The sequence below is a fragment of the Cebidichthys violaceus genome, unplaced genomic scaffold, assembly GCF_023349555.1.
Source record: "Cebidichthys violaceus isolate CVI_PGR_0920_01 unplaced genomic scaffold, fCebVio1.0.p SCAF_21, whole genome shotgun sequence".
Lineage (NCBI taxonomy): Eukaryota > Metazoa > Chordata > Actinopteri > Perciformes > Stichaeidae > Cebidichthys > Cebidichthys violaceus.
Genome location: NW_027176384.1, coordinates 41,872 through 68,401, shown reverse-complemented (window position 1 = coordinate 68,401; position 26,530 = coordinate 41,872). Strand labels below are relative to the sequence as shown.

The following is a 26,530-nucleotide window of genomic DNA, read 5'->3' as shown; positions in this document are numbered from 1 at the left end:
AATGGCCTTGGGGGCCAAAAGCATGAGATACCCATAACCAGGAATGAGGATCTGCATGATGACAGTTTCAAAAAGAAGGAAGTTGGCTTTTGTTGGTCTACAGCGCACTGAAGACTTGTTTCCTGCCATGCATCCAAATTCCCTTCTTGGGTGCATGTTAAACCTTCTGAATGCTGAAATATAACCTGTGGGGAGTTTCAGGGAATATTGGATTTGGATGCTAAAGGCAGACTGTTTTCATCATCATTATTGTTAAAGTCAGATATCAGGCCACCAGGCACACCTGAGGAAACATATGACCTCCATTAAAAGAGGTTACTGTATGGCGTCATACATCTGCATCTTGTCTTATTTGGTGGCAGTGCGGGACAACAAGTTTGGTACGTCTACCTACACGTTTACCTTCCATCATGTCTGTCTAAACAGATTTCAGAAAAAATAAACACAATTTTATTTCCAGAAAACAGGTAGACAACGTCGTACATCAATAAAAAAGACCAAAAAACTGCTCTTTATGAATAATAAAAAAAAAGAGAATATCTGACCTCAATAATAAAATGACTGTAACAGAAAAAAAGCAACTGCAGGTCATTGTGAATTCAAAGAGACATGTTTGTGGAGGTTATTAGATCTGATACAGACTGGGTTGGGAATGCTCTGCAAAAAGATATAACAAAAGTTCCTAAACCTTTGTTTAAAGGTAAATTTAGCAATATGGCATTGCAATGAATAATCTTTATTAATTAATCAATGACCCAAAATCTGTTTTTCTCTTATCCACACAAGATGGAAAATAATTATTATTAAAATGACAACGTATTTCATCGCAGATTGTACTTTTACTGGTCACATTGTTCATCTAAACATCAAACTGAGTCTACTTGTATTAATCCATTTGTCAGCCTCTCCACAGACCTGCATTTTAATCCAACACTCCTTTGACCTCCATACTAAACCACACCAGTCTGATCCACCACCATTCTAACTCAGCCTGATGATCTCAAACCTTTTGGGCTTCTTCTCTTTCAGAGGCTGAGGCAAAAGTTCAACCTGCACCTCATCCGTCTCCCCCGCCCCCTCCTGTGCATCGTTCTCCGTCCCCCCTTGTCCTCCCTGTCCCGTACCTATCCCTCCAGTTTGTTTATCCATGGGACATTCCCCGTTGTAGGTCTTGACGTAATCCTCGACCCGCCAGCCCCTGAACTCCTGCGGCTCGGAGCAGATCAGGCCAGTGTAGAAAACGCCGGGGTGGTGCTTGAGCCAGTAGATCAGGTAGTGGATGTTGTAGTCACAAATCCAGGGATTGTTCTCCAGCGAGAGCTTCCGTAGGAAGTAGAGGTCCTCCAGTATGCCATACTCAAAGTAATGGAGGCTGTTATTGGACAGGTCGAGCTCTCGGAGGTACAGCAGGCCTGCAAATGCAGCTGGGAGAGGAAAAAAAGTTGAGCAAAATAAGGTGAAATATCTGACTCTTATGCTGCTAAATGCTAAATAAGAGTTCAGCGTAGTGTCCCCCCTCTGCTTCCACCTCAGGAAAACACTGTTAGCTCTGCCCGCACTTTTGTTGTTTCTTGCACTGTTAGCACTGCTAGCCCTGTTAGCTGCGAGCCACCGGCTCAGCCATAGCCATTTTGAGAGCCGTTGAGAGGCAACAGAAATGCTCTCAATCTCGTACATAGCACCATAAATTGTATTTACTGATGAGTGCAGCTTTAAGAATTTGCCATCTGTTATTGTAAGGATAATGCACTTTATTTTACATTTCAACGCAACATGTAACTCCAGAAGTCATACACAACACTGTTGCTGTCCAATGAAAAATGTGGAAAATGTAGGATTCAAACTTTTCAGAAATAAAAAGTAGCTGGGCATAACTTGAGTTAAAAAGGTGACTGTTGACGTCCGCAGAAGATTCCAGACATTGTTATCAGTCTGTGTAAAAATCGGACAGTGGAGACTGTTTCATGCTGTCCACTAGCCTTGGGCCTATAGCTTTGATCTTAACTGAGCGGAAGAGAGGAGGGGAGGAAAATGAGAGGAGGAGGAGGAAAAAAGAGGAGAATGTGTGGAACATATAAAATATAGAGAGTATAAAGTCATCCCTGAGACAGAGAGATGAAAAAAAAATAAAAACAGACGCTGGGGACGATAATCTTCATGAAATCCATTTTCAATCATTGTAAGTTACTGTTACTGCATTCTCGTCATTCAACCATAAAGATGACACAGATAGATGGAACTATAGGAGAGTAAAGAGGAGGGATGAAGCCCTTGTTGAGCCTTACCTGTCTTATCTCTCGACTCATGAGACTCACGACTCTCCCAAATGGGCTACTGTTAATTGCTTTTTAAACCACTATGGCCACAGGAAGCTCAGTGTGGTATACTTTCCTGGTATTTTCCCATGCACTAAAATGTAGAAGCAACATTCTCTGTAAAATATATTCAGTTGCAGTTTGCAGGTATTTTTTCCTCCCTTTCAGTAAGACACCCTTGAGCATCAATAGTAGTGTAAATCCACCATCCATGAGAAAAACTATTCCTTTAATGACCACACTTCCCTTTGCTAGTTGGTATGACATGTCAGTTCCCTCATGATTGTTCTCTCCATCTGTACTTCATTTCAAAGCATCCTTATCTCACCATCCTTTAAAACCAACAGCTCTACATAACACACTAATCTCCAAGTATTTTAATCAGCTCTCCCACACAGATCGCAGAACCATACATCATAACACCCACTGAGGATAAAGCTTTAAAGCCTGTCATCTGTTTTTCCAGCTTCAATGCACAAGCATTAACATTCTTTGCACAAAAACAGGGCCCTCTTCCAGCTTTAGCAGAAGTGATAAATTAGAGATTTACCCCCCAGGTTGGCCCCACTCTGGGCTGACGTGGACAACAACGTTCCATAACAAATAAACACAATTTCAAAGTCTCTGGTCACCATAACTACAGATATCACTGTTGCATAAGTCCCATAATTACATAATTGTCTGCTGCTATGTTGTTGCTTCAATTACAGTAACACAAAGGAGAGGCAAGCAAGCAGGATCTTCTACAAGGGCTTGAAGAGTGTTAAGATTTTTTTTTTTTTTGCAGAGTTTGGAGTTACAGATGGGTGGGGCCCCCACATTACAACAATTTCTAAAATGTCACGTTATTAGTCATAGGAAAGTGCACTAAATTGACCTTCAAATATACGGTACTCTCCTGTGACTGTCTAAATAGTTGTTGTTGTTTTTTTTTTTCGGGGTTAGTCCTACAAGGAAAAACCACAGCAATCTGGCACAAACATCGTCCAAAAACAACAAGGAAAGACGAATGCAAATAATTGTGCATTTCTTTGTAATAACCCCAGTGTAGCAGAGTGTGACCAGAGTGAGAGAGAAACATGAATGAAAAGGCATGGCAAACAACCTCTTAAAATGAATTCAAAATATTTTATTTTACTCCAAATGTGAAAATTATTAGAAGGAGCAACCATGATTGTAACCATATGTCACAACACATAATTTATCTTTCAGTTTCCAATGCAGTCTTGGACACACTGGAGCGAGCTGCAGTAGATTGTTTACATGTGTTGCAGTCTAATGAAGAAAACTACAAGGTTTTGGAAAGGATTTGCCTCCCGGGGAGGAAGACATAAACCCAGACATCATTAGCCTGGAGAGAGTAATGAGTCTGCACTTTTATAAGTTCACTTGTACTGAGGCAGAATTGCTATTCAGAGCATATATTTTACTTCAGAAAAATTGATCTTTTGGACACTAAATTATCTTGTGTTTCCCCGTTGAATTGTCCTCAACCTTTCCTTGATTTCTATTTGATATTGAGAGTCATATATTTGGTTATTCAGTGGTTTTAAATGGGCCATTTTTGTTGTTTGTGCCAGTATTTTCATCATTGTCTTCATCCATGTTTAACAGAGTGGCTCCTAACCTCTTTGTCTATTGAGAAAGAAGAGTCTATCTTGTGAGTCCTCATCACTAGTTGCATATGTCAAAATGTTGGGAGTGGTTCAAGCAAAGAGAGATTTTATACTTTGTTCTATTTTAATCATTTTTAAAAGCATGAAGATGTAAAATTGTCCAGTAATTCTAACAAAATATATGAGAGTAAAAGATTACCAAAATTCTGTGTGTTCTTCTACGTTTTCTGCGTGTCAGATTTATCTTGTGACCCCTTGTTGTGGTGTCGATCACCACGTTGAAGTGCCCAGATGTATGTGCTCAAGTGTGTGTGTGTGTGTGTGTGTGTGTGTGTGTGTGTGTGTGTGTGGCAGTTGTTTTACCTGTGTCTAAATGGTGCAGGCTGTTGCTACTAAGGTTGAGTAGCTTGAGGTCTTTGGACAGCAGGAACTGTTTGGGCCTGAGATGTTTGATGGTGTTTTTAGACAGATCCATCTTCACTATGTCAGATGGCAGTTCAGACGGGATGTTGTTCAAATCTGCAAAGAAAGAAAGACAGAGAAATGTAATTTCTGTAACTGTGAAAGGGGCTGGAACGACAGAGTGCATACTTGCAACAATAAAGATTCCTGTATTCCTGTATTCCTGCTGCTAGGTTTACAGGATTGAGGCCAATGAACTCAGCATACAAAGAATCAGCAGGAGAGCTGGAAATCTGTCTGCATCATTATACATTTTCAAGATGTTGTGTGGGTTGTATGCAACATTTAACCGTTTCAAGATGGATGGAGTCGAGTGTGACAGCATGTATAACAATATTTCACTTCTGTGCCAGGAGGGAGAGTGTTTCCACTCTCTTCCAGTGTTTCCAGCCTCACACGCACATCCCCCCACCATCCCAGCAAAAGTGTTGTTGAGGACTCTAATGTATGAAACAGTGATTCCCACATATTCCCATTTTGATAACAGATCTGTTCTGGAGTTGTAAATCAGACTCTGGAACACATTTCCCTACAATGTTGGGATGGTTAGAGTACATGTTTATCACTATCAACACATTTCGTCCCAAAGCTAGAAACAACAGAGCTGAAGTTGAATCTATAGATTCTTTCTTATCTGCAGACGATGAATAGATCCAGGTTTGTGTCAAGACTCCAATTGCACAAGTTCTGGCAGTTGGGAGAAGCCTATTCAAGTAAAAGAAAACTTTTCACAAACATTTCAATGGATTTTGAATTGCTTCTGATGGTCATTACACTTTTTTCACCTGTAAAAATATGCAAATCATCTTAATTGGAGGTCACGTCTGCTGTGCCAATCATGATGCAATTCTGTTTTAAACTGAATAGGAGGCCCTGGCAAGCTGTATCATCAAAGTGAACATGACTGATTGTTGTTTAAGCAGTTTGCAAACAAAGAGGTTGCAGATGAGAGGAAAAATTATGATGTTTCGGCAGCGAATACTGACTAAGATACAATCAGACAATGTTGATTTTTATGTAAAATCACTGCTCTAAAAAGATTGTGTACGATATGTGTGTGGCTGAGCATTCACGCATACACATGCATTTGGACTAGTTTCCGGCATATATTTATTTACACAGACTGTATGATTGGCTCAGAAGAATGCTCAGTGGCCCTTTTATGCACACGCTTTACCGCCACAGATGTTGTTGTTGTTTATCAATGGAGGCATTGTGCCATAAATCATAACTGACTAAGAAAATATAATCACACGCGCACAAAGGACACACTTCTACAGCATGCACACAGATGTAGCCAATGCACTAAGGAAATGTAATTATTATTGTTCAGTGATGTGATGCAGTGATGGCTGATGAGTGTGCAGAAGGCAGAGACATTTACAAAGGCAAGAACAGACTTTCCACAAGTTATCAGTCCTTGAAGTCTAAAGGGAATCCCACCCTGCCTTAGGTGTGCATGCCTGCAACTCCGTCCAAGCAGCATTTTCAGATTATAAAGTGTTGAGAAAACTCTGGCATTCAGACTCAAATTCCCAGGCTCCCTTGTGAGAAATCAGACTTCAACCTTTGGAGCCAAAACAGATCCTCTCTGTCCCAGAGGGATACGTCTGTGGTCTTCTGTGTTTTACAGAGAATAAGGATAATCTCTCACACGGTGTATTAAGTAGAAACAGTATAGGTTTAGACTAGATACAGTAAGTGGTGTCTGTGACCAGTAGGGCCCATTTTCCTGATGCTGAACCAAAGACGGAAAGATTATCTTTCACCTTATCTTGATTAGCCATGTTGCATGTCTCTTTTTGCATTACTTCCTGGAGCTAAATGTTTTCAGGAAGTTAGATGTTTTATCAGGAGCGTATATGGGTATCTTGTGATTTGTAATGGAGAAACTGTTTCCTACTATAACATCTGTCCCTCTATAGACTGCTGAATGAATAAACATACAAGAGAGGGGGAGAAAGAGAGAGAACACGTCAGGAAACGTGAAAGTCATTCATTCATAAATGGGTTTGGACTGGATTTTTTTTTTTTTTTTTTTGCTGAATCTGCTCAAGTCATTGTTTCAGGGCACATGTGAACATCTGTCCCTCTAGGCTTCGTGCTTTCCTACGACCTGAGAAACTCTCTGCTTGTCTCGTCTGATTGGACAATTGCCTATTATATTATATTTAATTTACATTATGGAGTCTCAAATATAGCGCCTGCTTTATGTTAAAGTGACAGCTTTGAATGACTTTCTGCAGCAATTTAGTCGGTCATTTGCCAAAACATCCTATGGAGGTTCAATTATTAGTTATGTGGGCCGTGCATTAGCAAAACACAGGGATTAAGTATTGCAGTAGATGTACAGCAATATTTACATAGTTTGAACCGATAGAGCTAAACTATTTCCATCATTTAATAAAAGTGCAGAATATTCATCTGGACGTATATCTACATATCCTGCTCTAGAGGGTGTGGGTTGAATGTCTTTTCTTTACCATACATTCTATAAAACTAAATCAAAGTTTTACCAAAGGTTACATTTATAGCTATGTAAAGAATGCAGGACACATTTCCTTTCTGCATTAATAGTGATTCCGTTTGGAGCAGGTGTTACGATATGTTTTCTATTGTTTAGACAGTAGAAAAGGAAGCAGTTAATTTTGTGCTGCGCTGACATAATCATACTCTGGGGTCAACTGTGCATTGTGCTGTAACTTTTTGTGGTTTGGATACACACCTCATGTGTTTTCTTAACAATTTTAGGCCCTAGATTTGTTGCTTTAAGTAGCAGTGAATAAGTTCACATTCAATATTTCACCTGTGAGACATATTAAGAAGTGAGAATGATCTGTTACATAGATTTTGCATGCTGTTATGTTTGCACCCGCTGCATGCTGACATCTCTGTTTATAAGATATCACGATTACAACAACCAGATTAGTGCCTATGTCCTCCCTGAGCGTCATGCTACAATTTTAAAAGATGTGTATTGCCTTAATGCTTCAACTCACAGGGACAAAAGAAAAGAACAGAATAGGCTTCCATATTAGACTTTAAACAATCATGTATTACAGCCACTTTTACTTTTCTTCAGTGTTATATGTGAGGAAACGTAACAGACTCGTTTGGCTGCACAATAAGTTACATACTGTATTTGTTAAAAGAGTTACAAACAAGCAAAACATGTAAGGGCCTACCCTCCTTTCTGCAAATCCGGATAAATAAATCCAAGACCTGTTCTTGCCCAGGACTGATTACATTTAATTGCCTCTTTTTGTCCCATGTCACCATGACAATAGTTACTCAGGAATAACAAAAAAAATCTAAATAAAATCAATCTTTTTTCATCCAACATACATCCATCCCGGAGTTAATTGCCAACTTGCCTTCAGTAATATCATAGCAATTGGTTCCAGTGGGATTTCCATGTTCAGTTTTCACAATATGTCAGTCACCTTTTTACCGCAGGGTGAAACATTTCTCTAGGAAACTCTGAACCCCATATTCAGTTTCATAACGGCTGTGCAGTCCTGAGTGTCGACAGGACATTCAAATTATTGTAGGAAAGTGTCTTGGCGCCTGGCAGAGTCTGCAGCTAAATCCTGCTGTTAGTAGAGAGTGTTGTCTGATACTGTCCTCTTTCTCATTCATGCTTTCTGCCTAATGACAGTCCAATGACACCATGGTAGATTCATTTTTTTCTTCTTCTGCTGACTAACTGTCCACTGTCTGTGATCCAGGTGGTCCAGGGAGAGCCTGACATAATATTGTGCGCCTGGGCGTTTGTGTGACTGGGAAGCAGCCAACTCACCATATATATGAGTCACTTTACTGCTGCCTACTCAAATGGCCTGAAGTTTATATGGAGGATTTATGTTTGTTCTGAAACCAATGATGTTGTGACCTCATGAGGACAGTCTTAAAGACAAAGTCTAGAATTTGGCCAAAACAATCAATACCACCGTGTAGGTTTCTGAGCAACATCATGAGATGTATTCAGAATAAACAACCTGGAATGACTAAAAGCTCTATGAGGATATAAATAACAAAATATGGTTTTGCACTAATGAAACTCATCTGGCACATATCTACTTCCTTACTATTAAAATACCCAAAAAGGTACTTTGTCCAGTAATTTAATACATGGTGTGACTTTTTTCTGCTACTTTTTTCTGCTAATGTTACTTTTTCTGCGGACATTACCTGCACTGTAAGTTCGCTTCAAGCTAGCCAGAGTATGTAGATGGAGTCTGTAGTCAAAGTATCTTTAAGCTTACTCTGGCACAATACATCAAATGAGTACATTTGTGTTTAATATTGTAGACCTAAGCGATCTCTTACAAATAAAAATGTGGTGTATAATAAAAAATACGATATAAAAATGAACTATAATGGCTTCACTTCTACAATTAAGATACTGGGAGTACTCAATGCATCCACTGTATATAAGGGGCTTAAACAGAAGTAATTTGAAGGCATATTTTGATACTACCACAGAGTACTCTGAAGTCCACATTCCACCTATCAACTCTAACCGCTTTGTGGAGCATTGACCTCCAGTGAGAATAATATGGAGCCTGAAATCTGCTGTGGTTCACCTCAGAGAGAAAGCCTTCAAACCAGCGTGGAAACAGGGAGAAAGAGATGGACAAGGGAACATATAGGGTTTGGAGAAAGAGAGCAGAATAAGTTTCCACTCCGCTCTGGGTTTTCTAAATCTTGCTCCCCACTTGCTTTCCAGTCTCATATGAAAGAAAATGATGTTGGTTCCACCTCCACACCACCATGTATATGCTCTTATTTTTTTTTTGACCATTCTGATGATATTTGTCTAATTTCTCATGAAGGTTATAATCTAACACCAGCTAAGTTACTTTAAGAGCAATACAATGAAAAGCTGCAAGGCTGGACAAAACAGGTCAAACTTATCAGCAGATTTTGTGGCCATATCTTGTAGCAAAACGTGGGTACAAAATATATTGTACCCACGTAATGTATATTCTTAATAATAAAGCTGTAATGAAAATACCACAATCTTAACACAAATTAAAGGTACCCTGTGAAACTTTGACCAATAGTAGTATTATGGAACAATGTTTTCAGAAATGAATACCTGTTTGTTTGGGTTGTGCACGCGCACAAGATCATCCATGTCCATGCACGAGCTCGTGGGTGATAAATAATGCTATTCCAGTATTCAACAGTTGATGGCAGTAACACACGTAGAAGTGTAATGCAGCAGCAAATGTAGAGAATCGGAACGCAAGCTAGTATATGTGATATTAGGAAGGTAATATAGTCAGCAAGTTTACTGGACCTGAAGGACAAACACAGTGCATTTTGGTAGAATGCACTGACTGTAGACATGACTTTTTGTTTCTTTGCAAAACTACTCCAGAGGGCACATTTTATTCTAGGAGAGGAGAACTAGATAAATGGGAACTTGGAGGCAAAATGCATAAAAATGTCACAGTCATGCAACTAATCTGAGAGAGACAGGGGGTCTAAAGAAATGATAAATAAGGAAAGTTTACTGAAAGAATGCAATTCAATATGCATTTGTATATCAGTAGTGAAGCCAACGTTTGCTATATTATTCCACAGCATACCAAACTCTGCCAGCGTCTGTTATTAAGTATAGTAGACGGGAGAAAGGGGAAGGAGAAAACACAATGTGTATATGTAATGTATACCTGTTATTAGATTTAGAAAACATTGGTTCTGGATGGCAGCGCAGTGAAAACAACAAAATGAAGAGATTCCAAACCTCAACTGGCATCAGCTCACAGTATAACTATACTTTATGTGCGTCCTTGCGAATCAAAAGCACAGAGACCACGTATTGAATGTCATGCACAACAGCTGTAGCATATTAGGCAACATTCACACATCACATATCTCTTTCATGGTGGGGCATGGTTTAGGAGGCAGGATGTAGAGAGTTATTATGAAGCACACGAAAATAAGAAAAGATCTGGAGAGATGGATGAGAGAATCAGCCTGTGAGAAAAACAGAGAAACCTTATCTGTGCTTCAGATAAAGAATTGATTCAAAAGTTTTACTGTAGAAAAAGAAAAAAAGGGAAATATGTAAAAACCCTTCCTCAAGCATTTATACAACACAGACGTTGCTTTGTGTGGTTTTGGCTTCTCCGTGCCCTGTGAAAGATTTCTTTCTGTGAAAGACATAAGCTCTCCATTTATACATGCGTTCAATTACAAATTTCAATCTGGGAGCTCACTTGGCCTGCCATTTGGGTGGAAGGAAGAAGACGACACAGAGAAAACAGATAAAAGGGAGAAGATGAGGGAGCAACCAAGAATAAAGAGCCCACACAAAAGTAACAAAAAGTGATCTGCACAAAAATTCAGAAATTGTCATCCGTGCCTCCCGTCTGTGTTTGAAAAGCAACACTGACACAGTTTTTATGGAGCACTGGAGAAGTTACAACGTCTATGATTGCAGCCTCATGGTGTCGTTTTTACACACAGAGAGAACCAGATGTGAAAACTGCAAGAGCTGAAAGAAGCCTTCGCTTTCCCTTTGCTCCATCTCTCCTCCCTGTATTTGCACTGATGCCTGCCTGTTTCCATATTTCTGCAGCTTTCTAGACATGCTGACTCAGTGTTAAAACTGGAAACACAAACAGGGTATGATGCTGGTGGTAATTACTGTCTTCTAAAATGTCTTGGAGAACACAAAATCTGCAGAAAGTTAATGAATGCATGATTCAAATTAGAATACAAAAGAGATGGTGTTGAACACCGCAACAGACCGACCGCACAAGAACACAAACACTCCGCAATGCGACTCATCGGAAGGCTAAACAATGCAACGCAATCACAGCAGGTAGGCTGATGTCAACCAAGTTAGCCTAAAATGGAAAATGATGGTCCATGCTTGAAAATGCAAGCTTTTAGTTTGATATAAACAAACACATCTCTGCTCGCTCAGCCTCATTGTAACTGAAACATTAGACAGCTAAATAATTCTTGAGCCAAATTTCACTGAATAAGCAAGAAGGACTCTACACGGGAGAGTGCTGAGCAAACTTAACAAATGTACCTTTTATACAAGGTGCTCTTCTGCCAAGACTCTGCCAAGTCTATTTATTAGTGATATAAATGCCTGAAAAATTATTTCTTCAGCTAAACACACAATGACACACAATGAATGATTTGGGTTTGGTGGCAAATGAACGGTTCTGATTCTTTGCGTGAGTTTACGCCGCTCCTCACAGTCAGTTTGTTTCAAGTTAACCCTTTTCTGTGGACGCAGTGCACACATTTTCTCTTTTACGATCAACCAACATAATGATTGCTTTGGCCAAATTCAGTTTCAAACAATTATAGACAGGACATGACACAGTTAAGTTGCAGGAATACAGAAATTGACAGTCTCACCTTTGTTGCTGCAGTCCAGCAGAGGTTTGGGGAACATGTAGGTGTGGCACATGGACGTGGCCTCCGTCTTCACTTTGATTGGCGGAGGCTTTGGTTGCCCCCCCTCTCCGCTCCCCGGCCTCCTGTCCACCTGGTTGTCGTTCGCGCACAACAAGTCCACGTTCAGCTTCCTCAGCTTCTGGCCACTCAGCGACTCGGGCTCCGCACACTTGCCGTAGTTGCCGAGGTTGCGGTTGCTGGGCACCTGCAGGGTCCTGACCAGGCTGTCCAATGAGCAGCGGCAGCTCCAGGGGTTGTCATAGAGACGGAGGTAGGTGAGGCGGGTGAGAGGGAGCAGGACCTCCTCGGTGGCTGTTTTCAGTCTGTTGTGCTGGAGGAGCAGGGTTCTGAGCTTGGAGAGGCCGCTGAATGCTCCATCCTCCACCATGGAGATGTGGTTCTGCTGGAGGTCCAGGCTCTTCAGCTGAGTGAACTGGGAGAACATGTTGTCCCTCAAAACCTAAAGGGAGAGACGTAAACTGTTGGTGTTTGTATGTCTGCTCTTTTAAAACCACGTCTGTCTCAAGCAGAGTTTTGTCAGACGGACGAGATATTTACTATTCAGCTCTTTAGCTGCTAGATGTTCCACTATGTTCACCAGCTATTCGCTCACTTCATCTGCGCTGGGCAGCTGCCCACTGAGCCTGAAAATATGGCTCTCGAGAGCGGTGAGGTTGAACCAAAACAGTAAAGATGTGAGCCGTAAAAGAGAAAACATTGAGCTGAAGTCTGCTAAAATGCTTCATAAAACTGAACTGCAGAGTCGGGTATTATTTTTCTCTGCATTCGGCACTATAAGCAAAACCTTCAAGTAATTTCATCCATGTAAATCTGAAGTTTTCAGTACAAATTGCAAAGATTGGGTTTAGATAATCAAATTGCAGTTTTAAAGAAAGCATTTAAATGTTTGAATCCAACTGGGCTAAACATCCAGCTAAAAATTAACTAAAATCCACTTTGTTCATTCTTTCCCTCACTACTCATTCATTCAACAAGCCAACTCTTTAAATTTGAAAATGAGGCGTAAATATACAAATTTTCACTGTTTTTGTAAGTTATTCGTCTTTATTTATGACTTTGCTGGTAAAGCTTTTTGTTTTATTCCTCTCAACACCTCTGACACACATCCTGTGTGCTCACTCAGGCATGCAAACATCTACACACAAATACGTAGCAGAAAAGTCCGTCTTTGATCCCGGAGCCAAATAAATGGTGCACAGATGCTCACGGTATCAACAAGCTGGCAGGGTTTAGGGTCAGAGTAAGAGGCTTGAGACGCTAACGCACAGAATAGTAATGCATTTGTTGCACAAAACTGTGCTAGACACTTTATTATTGTTAGTTGGGTCTTAGATCACCTGCTGCAGTCCATTTATGTCAGGACTCTTTCATAGTCTGCACAAACCTGAATCTTATTTCTTGCCAAAAGCAGGTGGTGAATATCTTTGGGCCAGTCCTGCATCACGGTGGTCAGCTGCCTGTCCTGACAGTCCAGGTACTTCTCCCCTGCCTCCATGTATTCCTTACACTCCTGAGTTTGACGTCTCATCACTCCGGCCCTGCCTCTGCCCCGTACGCGGCCCCCAGCGCCCCTCTCCACAGCCCCTGACCGAGGGCCTCTCCGGGGCTCAGCTGACCTGAGGAGCAGCAAAAGGACGAGGGTGGCGAGGAGACGCATGATGGGAGAGGGGAGGAGAAACAGAGAGGCCTCTCAGTAATCAGATCAACCTTGGACGACTTGGACTTGTTGGTAGATCGGCGTGACGGGACACGGGAGGCCGGTCACAGCTGTGTGCATGAAGACAAAAACAGAAGGGAATTTTCAAAGGTCTTCAATGGCCACAAACTCATTCATAGTCTAGCTGACACTTAGCAGGCACTGACTATCAGTGAATGAAATCACCTGGACAAAAAATGTCCAGGTGATGCAGTCTTAACCATGTTTTGATAAATGTCTGTCTGGTTCTAGTTTCTGGAATTCCTCTTTTGAATGTCCCTTGCCTCTAAGATTACATACAAACAAGATTAGATACAAACAAAAGAGAAGTGCTGCTTGGCACAAAGTCACGTAAATTCTTTGAGATACTTGCTTATTTACACAATGTTCTCTCGCAGTGGAGCTACTAGCAAGCCCCCAAGTGTTGATACAGAGGAAAAGTTACAAAACGAATAACATCAGCTACTACAGTATCAGTTTGTTGCACAAGGGTTAAAGCAACAGTGTACATGTAACAAAATGGTACAATTTCCTTCATTTTACGGTCCACTTTGAATACACAAAGTACCATACAATTGTATGCAATTACAAATGTGGGACAGAAAACATGTACACGTGAAATAGTAATATAAAGGTAAAGGTTAATAATATCCTTTTGGACCCTAGACCGATTTTTAGGCCCTCAGCTCGAAAATAGCATACCCATACGATAATGAGTGTAGCGTTGCAACTGTAAGGGCTATTTTAATACTTTTGGTAGTAAAATAACCCTAACACTTGTGAGATGTGTTGATATGTGTAAATATCAGTATATATGTTACTGGTTAAGAGTAGATTAAGATGGCACACAGCACAAATTGAAAATTCTAATTTTTGAATGGAAAAAAAAGCAATTTCAGGATATTTCTTTATTAGAAATCATGTAGCTACAAGCTTTCCAGCTCTCCCAGATCATAGAACTATATGTTGAGGGTCTCTAAACAAATTTTTACTTTGATAAAGTGAAGCTTTATCTTGTACATCTTGATCTAGTACGGAGAGGTCAAACGAGGTCAACCAAAATGTAATTTTGTTCGAGCTGTTTCATTGTAATTTTCTATATTATATAATTATATATTTCACTTCTTTTATCACTAATAGTGTTCAATCTATCCATATGCAGCAGTTTGGCATCATTTTGAGAGCCTGGATCCTCTCTGAGACTGTTAATGTTTGTCATCCATGGGATTTTATCGTCTGAATTCCAGTTTTTTTTTCTTCCAGGGCCTTTCAGCCTGTGTGAAGGGCCGATTTGACCCAATGAACATTCCATAGACGCGTTACAGCCTGCTCTGTTGAAACAACCTAACGTGACTTTGAATGACAGAATCCGTTAGCCAATCAGAAAATAAAAACTACCCGAGTGTCAAATTTCTCAAATCCGATTTGCTGAGACGTATAACCCTGCCCCTTCCGCTAGCAGGCAGACGAGGCACACGAGGCACACGACGGCAGCGCCAGCTATGAATTCACACAGAGGGGTGTCCGCTGCACAGATAGATAGTAAACATGAACGGATTAATTTTTTTTTTTGCTGCAGAACATCTCAAAGTAAGGAGCTGGTTTATGATGTGATTGATTATGCGGATTATGATGATGGCTTTGTTTTGTAAGTAAAACTGCGAGGCTGTGTCGTAGCGGAATATGACAAAATGGCTGCGATCATCTGGTCGCTAGCGATCTCCGGAGCTAACAGGTGTTAGCATTGAATTAATTTTTCAAAACGTTATTGGCATAAATGTGGCGAGTGGGACTGCCTAGGGGGCGCTATATCGATTGTGTTACTTGGTATTCTACGTAGCTTTGTCATATGTTGTGTTTGGAGTTTGTACAAACAGCTGAGATGACTTTGTAGCGCAGGAGCTGCAGTTTGAGCAGGTATGCGGCATCATTATATTCGTTACTGATGAGTGCACGTTATGAGTGGATTCATTTTTGGATGCATGCTCCGCCCTCGCCGGTGGGGGCGCTCGGGCCAGATTGGTTTAAGCAATTAATCGGATTGGTGAAATGGAAGAAAACAAAAAGCTGGATGGTTATATATTCTGAGGTGGAGATTTTAAAAAAAGGTAAAGAAAAGCGAAATCATTTCATTCACAAATACAATAAAATGTCCAGGGATTTGTCTTAGTGGCATGTTGAGACATGCTGACAACTAAAATGGTAAAACGGCACATGTTGAAAGAATTAGTGGAGAGGTAGAGCGAAAAGAAACAGGGGTTTGAAGCAAAAGAGAGACATTTGTTAAGTGTTAACATGTTGCTGGTTAAAATGTGGTCGTAGTAAAGTGTACTTTTCTTTCAGGGATATCCATTGAATGTTTTCTACTTCAGCTAAACCGACCCGGATGCCCTTTCTCTCTACCTTTAATGTCTCTTGTCCAGGCTCTGAGTCCATCTCTTTCTCTGTTTAATTTTGCTGTCTTGGCATTGATGAATCATCCAATTGCAGGATGTGTATCCCTTGCAAAAAAAAACATGTCTATTGCATTTAACATAATGTGTCAGATTCATATGTGCTTTATCCTGAATTGCAATACAATATGACAGTTCTTAAAACAATTCAACTAACAAAACTTGCTTTGTTAAAGGAATAGTTTGACATTTGACAGAAGGTTGTTTGTTGGTGAATTTATTTTTTAAAAGGAAGAGTTTGAAATCTTGGGAAATACACTTATTTGCTTTCTGACTGAGCGCTAGATTGCATTAAAGCTAAAGCCAACCGCCAGTTAGCTCAGCTTAGCATAATGACTGCAAACAGTGAGTGAAACCCAGAGCCTCCGCTTGCCACATGGCAACTTGTCCCAGCCAGGGAGTAGTCTGGCACAAACCCCCCAGATTAAACATAATAGATATAATGTGTTAATTAGAGAACCAGGCCAGCTGTTTCCCAGTTTCCAGTTTTTATGCCCAGATATATGAACTGCCTGCCTGCATTTGTTTTATATTTAACAGACAGATATGAGAGTGCTTTCAATCTACCAAACTGTTCATATAAAACCACTTTCTGACTATTTGAATAACTACCCTTGTTTTTGTATCTCTCTTTCTTGCAGCCTTGCTGTCTTTGTACTGACAAACTACCATCAGCCACAAATATGAAAACTCCAAGACTGGAGGTATCAATATTTACGGCTCAATAATTAGTAAAAAGTATTTTTTTGTAGCCACATAGCCACTTGTTTGGACTCCCTGCCTGCTGACTATGTGAATGTGTGTGAGTTTTTTCCTTTTGTGTGTTTGTGTGAGTGTGTGCATTGTCTGGTTAAAAAAAAGAAAGAAAAAAGAAGTGGGTCATGGGTCCCTTATGTGATCAGAGGCATAAAGGCAAATACCACAGGTCTGCCAAGACACCCTACACACACACACACACACACACACACACACACACACACACACACACACAGACTCATGTGCATGCTGATTCAGTCAAACTGTACCAAACCACAACCCCCCCTCCAGTCTTCCAGTCTGTCTCACTGTGGAACAAGCCCGTCAATGCAGATGGTGTCGTTCCATTGTGATTAACAGACTGGGCATGTTAGCTAGCTACAGACAGAAACAGCTGAGAATGTACCAAGGGAGACACTTTCCAGTCCACTGAGTGCTCGTCAACTGTCCAACTGTCAATCGTCTTAAATGAAGCGAACAAGAAAGTTCGATTTCCTTCACTGCAGCTGTCGCATGCGATAACACTCTTCTAGTGAGCTGTTACTCCAAACCCAAAAGGAATTGAATAGGTTCATCTCAGCCACCATCTGTCAGTGTCTGTATGATTGGGTCTCTCTTTCTTCTTTCTATATATTCATATACAAGCATGCCCTCATAGATTTATGTGTGTGGGTCTGTTTGTGTGCACAGGTACAACTACGAGTACACGTTCTTGTGCATGTGTTGCATGATTGTGCAGCTGATGAGATACATGTTTCAACACAAGGCAAGACTTGTGCCAGTCAAAACACCAAACTAGACTGGACTGAGGTGGAGAGAGGGTTCTTGAGTGGACCCAGACACATCTCTGCATGTAGTCCTGAACAGCTCGTTTGCAAGATCTATCAGTTAAGCTCAGCAAACATACACACTCCACTACAGTGAAGTGTCCACTGGTGTCAAAAAAAAATATGAAAGAATTGAATTTCACTTTTAAAAGAAGCTGATGAAACGGTTCACTTTAACATTTTCTCTCTCCTTTCCACTGTAATTGATGCACCATCTCCAAATCACTTGGACTAGTGCTGGTACTTCTCAGATCTTTTCCACAGCACAGCTGTTCACCAGGAAAGGTTCAGCCCTTCTTAAAAAAACGACGGCCTTGGTCAGCCTGTAATATCCATGACACATTCCAGCTGGGACTATAACAAGCCCACTCAGGCCAAACCCATCCCTGTGGTTCACCTCTAGCCCATACTAGCTCAAATTAGCCCTCCCAGTCTAGTATTATTTCCATAACCAGCTCCTTCTGGTAAGTCTGTGCCAACCCCCCAAAAAATAACTGTCTCCCTGTGCCTGTAAACATCGAGCAGAAAGACCTCAGGGTTTCAGGCACTTCCGCAGGGATGTTGCTCTAAATACTATGCAATTTGCTGCCATTGCCATCTGTGCTGAACCAGAATAAAGTTTCGTCTGGACATGGAATGTGGCAACAATATGTTTCTCATTTTGGACAATGGAAAAAAATGAGCCGGCGGGAAGAATCCGTGGCATTTTTTTATGAAAAGATGGCAGGTGATTTATTTGCCCTGTATGTGTAAGCGTGAACGATAGCAGTAGGCAATTTGTTCATTTGTAACAGGGGGGAAGATATTTTTTTTTTGGTTTGGCCGCAATTAGCGAAGTGAACCGCTCCATGAGCAACTCTTTTGGTTGGAATATTACAGATCCAAGACGAAACTAAAAGAAGGGCGGGACTCAGAGAGAAATTCGCAAATTACAAATCGGTCTGCTGCTTCAGCACCAAGGACAGTGGCGTACTGATATTTCAGAGCCATCGTAGGGGGCCATGTAGATTCTAACTTGCACAAATCTCCGTAAGATAAAATATTTGTGAAACTGAAACAATGACTTACCTCTGAATGTGAAATATTGTCTCATCATTCATATTCTAGCCTTCAGAGCTTTATGTAGTGTCGTATTTGACTGACAGTTTTATCAGTCTGCTTACAGTTTAGTGAGTGCTAAGAGTGTATTAAAGGACTCGGGTCACGCTTGGTTAACAGCATGTTGCTTTGGTTTTTATATTGGGTGCTAATTATGAGACATTTCATGTTTCCTGGTTTAATTTCGATACTTTCACATTCCAATCACATTAGGTGTATTTCACAGGGAGACCACAATCACACAGTGTTCCCAGTAAACCTATCAGATAAATGTACTTTTACCAGTGAGAGTATGATTATGTCATCAGTTATGATAGAGATTAAGTTTCCAACGTGTACTGAACAAACACTGCATCATTGTGTCTGAAATGGAATAATCGTTATCCGGGGATTTGTGTTAAATCTTTCTAATGGCTTTCAAAATCAAAACAGTTTATGCACCAGTCTTTCAGACAAGTAAGGGACAGCAAGTACCCAGCACAAGAGTGCTCTCAATCAAAACAAACCACTGAATAAATACTCACGTCTGTAGTGTTTCTATGTGTGGAATTTGTTTTGGGGGACTGTGTGCAGGGAGTGTAGACTTAGAACTAAACCCCAGCTGAACATCAAGTGTCTCCCTGCTACACCAGCTTTAGTGCACCTTTATCTAAAACTTTCATTCTTTAGATTCCTGTACTCTTTATACAATGTTGTGATTTGATGAGATAATTTCCTCTAAAGGCTCAAAGTTTCAGATATAACTGTTACAGACATATATATATATATATATATATATATATATATATATATATATATATATATATATATATATATATATATATATATATAATGAAGTGTAAAGCTTAATTTAACCAGGTGGTTTGGCATGACTTCACTGGTGACATTAGCCAGACAGAAAGGAACCAAAGGTAAAAGTGCAAATTAGTGTGAATGAAGCAGGGAAAACCACCACACACACTAAACACATATAAAAGTGTATATTATCACAGTATATTCATGCAAATGTACACAAAGAGAGACAATAACATATGAAATAGACATATGTTGACACATGCTGTGTCTCTGTATGTTTTATGAACGGTCTCTGGGCTCCATCGGGTCATTTGGCCTCAGCAGACCGGAGGGGAAACAGACATGTTGGCCTTTTAATACCATCACAACCCACGTACCATCAGGAAGAAGCGGTGGGAGAAGAGTCACTCCCTGACCTTAAGAAAAACAGAACCCCCGAAGGAGAAAGTGAAGGACAGAAGGAAAGGATTAATGTCAGAAGCTGAATTTACATGGGACATAAAATATTATGTCAAAGGGAAAGGAAAGAGATTTGTTTGGTTTTCATTTTCACACTGCTGTGCTTCTGTTGAGAGAACACCCAAGGAGGTTTTTTTATCCTAACAAACTGAAGAAAGAGCCAACAGCATACAATACAGTAGTCCTGAGATTACATTTGTGGATCAAAAAAACATTTCATATTATACATATATATATATATATATATATATATATATATATATATATATATATATAATATGAAATGTTTTTTCATACTATACTATATATATACACGTATATATATATATATATATATATATAATATGAAATGTTTTTTCATACTATACTATATATATACACGTATATATATATATATATATATATATATATATATACACACGTGTATATATATATATATATATGTATAGACGTATATATACATATATATACATGTATATACGTATATATATATATATATATATATATACGTATATATACGTATATATACATATATACGTATATATACATATATACATATATGTATATATATATACACATGTGCATATACGTATATATACGTATATATGTATATATACATATGTATACACGTATATATACGTATATATATATATATTTCTTTTTTTTATCCTAACAAATGTCTATTCTTTACTTTTATTTTTACAGCTTTGTTGAACTTGTTCTTAGCTGCTATATTAATTCTGTAAAATGCTTTGATTCCGAAATGAATCCTTAACTGCTGGTGAACATCCTTATTTTTTCCCCCAACATTGGAGAAACGTTACACAATTACGCTAAAACATATGTGTCCCCGGCTTAAACTACACTTGTGAGTTCCCCTCCGCTTTACGGAGCATTTTAGCGTCTTTTAGCTCATTGTTTTGGTTTTATACGGCCCACAATCTTACTAGTGTTGTTCACTCTCACAGCTCTCATCATGACTGCCGTTTCCTGTTGTCCATGTAGTGACCAGACAGACACAATTAGCGACTAGCTGGTAAACATAGCTAAGCATTTAAGAGCAAGATGTTTTCTCAGGAGATGGTGGACATGAGACCAGAGCAAAAAGGAGAGTGAATGCTGGATTTACATTCACTTAAATCGTCAGAAACTCAACTCTAAACCAAGGCTGGATGTGTTAATAACAAATTGTTTGCTAACTCATTAGTTGTATTAACTTTATATGGTGATATAACAGGTCAAACTTCTTCTGTTGCCCCCAAGTGGCCAAAAATGTTGCTCCCTATTGATACATTTATAAAGGACAAACTCAACCAGACCTTTGAAAACACCCACAAAACCTTGAGGCAGCACAGTCGCTATACCTGCACTGGTGCTCTGTAGAGACTCTCCATGCTCCAATAACACTGGACTGGCAACTGGGGATGGAAAGAGTTCAGACCTCCAGAGGAAATTGTTCGGAAACACAAGGGGCCACTGTGTTAAAGAGAGAAAGCAAGAACAAGCAGGGGAGGCTGCAAAAACAAGAATGAGCCTTTTCTCCTGAGCTACTCGAATGTAAAGAATTCACACAGGAGCAGGCAGGAAGTAAGTGTGTTGGTCACTCAGGCAGTTAATTACAGAAAGAAACAGTGACAAAGCCACACGGAGCACGCTTAAGGTGAGCGTGTTTTCTTCTGCGAGCCAACCTCCCAGCAAGCTGACCTTACTTTCCTTTGGGCTGAATTCCCTTCATGTGTGGAGTGTAAGTGTGCCCAAAGGTCTGTGGCTTGTTAATATGCAACAGACCCAGCATCCAGCTCTAAACAAAGAAAAGAACACGAGGAAAGAATGACAGTATTGGGTAAAGAGAAGAGGGAGAAACACGTCTAACCGCAAGCCCTGAATCCAAAACCAGAGGACGAGACAGTGACAGACGTATACTGTGAATGGAGCGAGAGCAGGCGACAGAGAGAACCCTCACACATCCCTGAGAGCCTAATTGAAAACAGACATGTTCACTTCTGCAGAAAAGTAAGAGAGGCAAGAAGGGGGAAAAAAAAGAAAATTACAATTTGGTTTCTCACAGAGGGTCAGAGGTGGTAGACTCAGAAGGAGAACATTTGCGGTTGAAACAGGCCAAATGTATGCCTTTGTGTGTGTTCCTTACATGAGAAACTAGATTTCTGCTATTCTCTGGAGTCCAGACCATAAGAATACCAACTGCAACCCTCGAAAGAGGTCAACGTCTCATGCGCGCGCGTTTTTGAGTCCATGCAACTCCTGTGTGTGTGTTTGTGTGTGACAACCGGCCAGCTTTCTGCTGACGTTATGCAGGCATCAGAGTGGTCTCCCCCCTGTTTCTTGGCTGTTTTGACACTAACTACGAAACACTCGGCTCCATCATAAAAACGGTATGTGTGCCATAGAGCTGAAATGTTTCAGATTTATCAATTCTGAGCTAGATTTATTATATACATTTTTCTGTTATGTAATACTCTACTGTGTTTTCAGTTTTCTACTCTTTTTCTAATCAAAAAATGAGTCATGAGATGTTAAACAGAGCTCACATACACATACAAACACACACAATGTCTCCCCCAACCAACCGGCTGTGTCCATTGCTTTGTGTTGGTGCCAGACACATCTGCACCTTAAACACACACACACACACACATGCAACAGGCACAGCAAACACTCCCACTCTCTCTCTCTCCTCTCTCTACAAAGTGTCGCACTTAAACTTTACTGCGGTGGCAAGCTGAAACAATAGAAATTTTAGTTAAAGAGGCTCTCGCTCTTTGTAATCAGAGTGAACTTGCAAGTCAAGCTTTTTCTCTTTCCCCCGTTTTTATTTTTTTTTGGAGGAGGATTCCAGAGGGAAACCATACATTGCTCCGCTCTGCATGAATGTGGATTTTTTCTGAAACGTATACAGGGTACACATATAAAAAACCTACAACTATACATGCAAACTATGCAGGAAGCGCTGCAGCCCTCACATTTTAGAAATCTGTACAAAAGGAGCTGTCCGACAAAACTCCTAAATCCCGCCAAAGTCTCAAATTCATGCTTAACAGGATAAAGTGTTGTCTATGTATTCAATGAACATGAGTCACAAGCTGGCCATGACTGTCCAGAGTTACTTACAGTACAAGGAGGGTCCAAGTGGGTAAATTAACCCATCACTTTGCCAGAAGTGTAAGTAGCTCTGTATGTTGAGTTACAAAGGGAACTTAACGCCTAATCATTGCAGAGTGCTTATGAGTCCGGGTGTATGGGACATAACAAAAACAGCAAGGAAGCATCTAAAATTAGCCGTTGAAAGTTGTCTTTGTTCAAGATATTATCTGCAATTTATCAACGTCAGAGTGCAGTGACCCTATAAACTTGGCCCAACTTCTACAGTACAACTCCAAACTAGAATTTTGTAGTAGAAGAAGAGAGCTTACTTCAGCAGTTCCTCAAGCACTGAGCTGGCAAAAGATGACACTTCACGGTAATGAATACAAAAACTCGTGGCTTTTTTTGGATGGAATTTTGTCCGTTCTTATCTTCACATGTTCACAATTTTATCATTTGTGCGAAATACATCTAAGCTGTAGATATTTGAATTAATGTCTGACACTGAACACAGTGTTCTGATGTTGTGTTGCTGCAATTTATCTTTAAATGACTTAAAACAAGTAAGCTGTAAGTTGTATTCATTGTTTTTCTGTGCATACACTATCAGTGTATGCCTACAAAGGAATAAGAAAAAGAAGGGAAGTCACTCTTCTCATAAAACCTTCAGAAAAGAGTTTAAAAAGAGGCAGAAATATTACATGCTGTGCAACCTAATAACTATTTCACATCAAGATTAGTTTAATATGCTGTGGTCTTTTCCAAGACTTCAGGGAATTTGATTTTGTCACCGGAAACTTAACTGTGGTGCCAAGCAATACTTGCCAAAAAGAAGAAAAAAAAATCCTCTTGTGTATTGAATATTGTATCAGGAAGGATTGGGGATTTGCTGCTGCTTTCAGCTGAATAATCTTTTGTAGATAGACAGATCTAATGCACTTTGGTTCAATATGAAGGTTTCAGTCCTACCTGTACAGGGAGAGAATCTGGCTCAGGCTCGTCCACTAGGACCTGCAGATCTCCGGTTGGTCCCGCGTCCCCGGCTCCTAATCCTGTCATGAGCGCTGCGTCTAAGCCAAGAAAATCTGCATGTCTGCCTTTAAAGTTAGAGCCTGGAGTGAGGGACGGGCGACTGGCTGCTTTTCCAATCTCTCTCTCTCTCTCTCTCTCTCTCTCTCTCTCTCTCTCTCTCTCTCTCTCTCTCTCTCTCTCTCTCTCTCTCTCTCTCTCTGGCTGCCTGTGCTGAGTGATTGACTACTGCCTTATGCAAGCTGCCTCTCTTGCTTTTCACCCACTCAGCTGGATCACACTGAGAATGTGAGAAGAGAGAAGGAGAGAGAATGAGACTGTGAGTAAAGTGAAGCTGATTCTCAAAGGAGTCACAAGGCTGTGTCTGGTTTAGCATTACACACACAAACACACACTCATATACACGTGTAAGAGGGCTGTAACCCTGCACTGGTCCCCCTCTGTTAAACCGGTGGACTTCCTCCAGGATATGCATGCTAACTGACCTTATGAGCCGAGAGAGACAGACATTCAACACTGCTCTCCAAACACCAATCGGAGTAAATCAAATTATAACGTGTTGTAAAGAAACCTACTTGGAACATTAGAAAGAAGAAACTAAAAGCAAAAATAGATTAGATTGTTATTTGGTCCTGAAAAAGAGATGATGAATTGGCAGAATATTTCTCTACTGTCAGAGAAAGAAAGCGTATAAATGACATGAAAAACCTACAGTGTGTGCAAATGACGAACGTATAGGTCGGGAAATGTCTCGTTATTTGTACGCCTTCCCATGAGATTTGGCCGAGCAGATTTGGCCGACACCCAAAATGCAGATATCGGAACTGAAAAATCGGTTCAGTGCATCTCTAATATACATCAATCCTAATGTTGTGTTGATGTTCATATTGCTATTCATATTTTGTTCTTGTGTACTATCCAAATATTCGGACAATTTCTATTTTGATACTTTGGCAACATTGTTCTTGAAACTTTCATGCAAATAAAGCCTTTTTTGATTTGAGAGAGAGAGAGAGAGAGAGAGAGAGAGAGAGAGAGAGATTGGAAAAGCAGCCAGTCGCTCGTCCCTCACTCCAATTATGGATTTCCCATGTTCACACAGTATATGATCAAGATGTTTTACTGAAGACTGTATGAGATTTGGATGTGACCAGAGCCTGATATCTTACCTGATTTTAGTTTGATATAGTATTAACATTTATTTTGCCCGATAAGAGACAAGAAAATGTAGTTCAGAAATGTCAAAATTAGTTTGAGGTCAGTCAGTGTCACTTTTGAAGAGTTTGTCCATCAAAGAGCCCAGACAAGTATATTTTTCAACTGTAAAATGTCACGTCATCCTTAGAAAAAAAGGCAGAAATTTAAAAAGTTTATTATGTGTTTGAATATCTGCCAATATGTTATAAAATAAAGAAAAAAACTCAAATCAGCCTTTTTTTCTGTATACAGTATATGACTGAGCGGTTAGATTGAAAGTTAATGTATAATTCTGTCCATTTTTCCTAGACCTTTCACTCTAATTTTTGTCAATATATAATAGAGAGTTAAGTTGCATTTGCACATATAATCATGCAATTCCCGACAAGACCATGACAAGCTTTTTGGATTTGAACTGATCTCCTTTTGGTAACCCACATAGGTTTAGTTTACAGTTTATTTGTATAACAGGTATTATGTTGTTGTTGGACTGTCAGGGATTGAAGGCCCGACACGTGATTGGCAAAACCGCACAGGTCCCTGACCCTCGTTTCAGTTTTTTTTATGTCAGAGAAGTAACGCTCTGATCGTCCTTATTGGTTCATGAAGTTTGGTGACCTCACATAATTCCCAACTTCAACCTGGGCAGAGGTCCAATTAGCCTGAAAAAGAGAAAACTCCTGATGTGGTGTGGCCGTCCTATAGCCACAGTTAATGTGTTGTTAATCGCTTTATGACACACCACAATGATTCAGGGGGATATAAGACCAATATATTAATTAAAAAGCATTTTAGATTTTAGCTGTAAATGAGACAGTATTTCTGTTAAAAGCTTCAACATTAGTATTTATGAATTAAAAGGCAATTAACTTTAAAGGCAGACATGCAGATTTTCTTGGCTTAGACGCAGCGCTCATGACAAGATTAGGAGCCGGGGACGCGGGACCAACCGGAGATCTGCAGGTCCAAAAAACTCAACCACCTGTTTGTGTGTGGTGTCATGCTCCCAGCCTTGTGGATGTAAATTGAAGCAGCTTTGTTCCATAGCCTCAGTCCACTTCCAACATCTGCCGCTGAACGATGTTACCATGCGTGTTGCAGGCAACACTTGTGGTTTCACAAGGTTTTCTAAAAAGTTTGCCACCCATCATCTGGACTGCATCGCTTTACAGAAGCGCAAGAGGTGGAACCAGCCACGAATACACTGATGTATTCTGTCCTGCCACTTTTTTAGCCTTGTTAGTGGCGAGGTCCAGACTGAAATATGACAAAA

General features: G+C 40.1%; 1 protein-coding gene across 1 annotated transcript; it reads right to left on the bottom strand.

The window, feature by feature from the left end:
- Positions 1-436: 436 nt before the first annotated feature.
- On the bottom strand, positions 437-24,226 carry lrrc17 (leucine rich repeat containing 17). The gene is made up of 5 exons (XM_068716781.1): positions 24,001-24,226; positions 13,230-13,612; positions 11,786-12,284; positions 4,295-4,450; positions 437-1,424 (listed from the first exon to the last, which is right to left on the bottom strand). The coding sequence occupies exons 2-5, from the start codon at positions 13,500-13,502 to the stop codon at positions 982-984; spliced, it is 1,371 nt and encodes a 456-aa protein (XP_068572882.1). The 5' UTR covers positions 13,503-13,612; positions 24,001-24,226; the 3' UTR covers positions 437-981.
- Between the last annotated feature and the right edge of the window lie 2,304 nt (positions 24,227-26,530).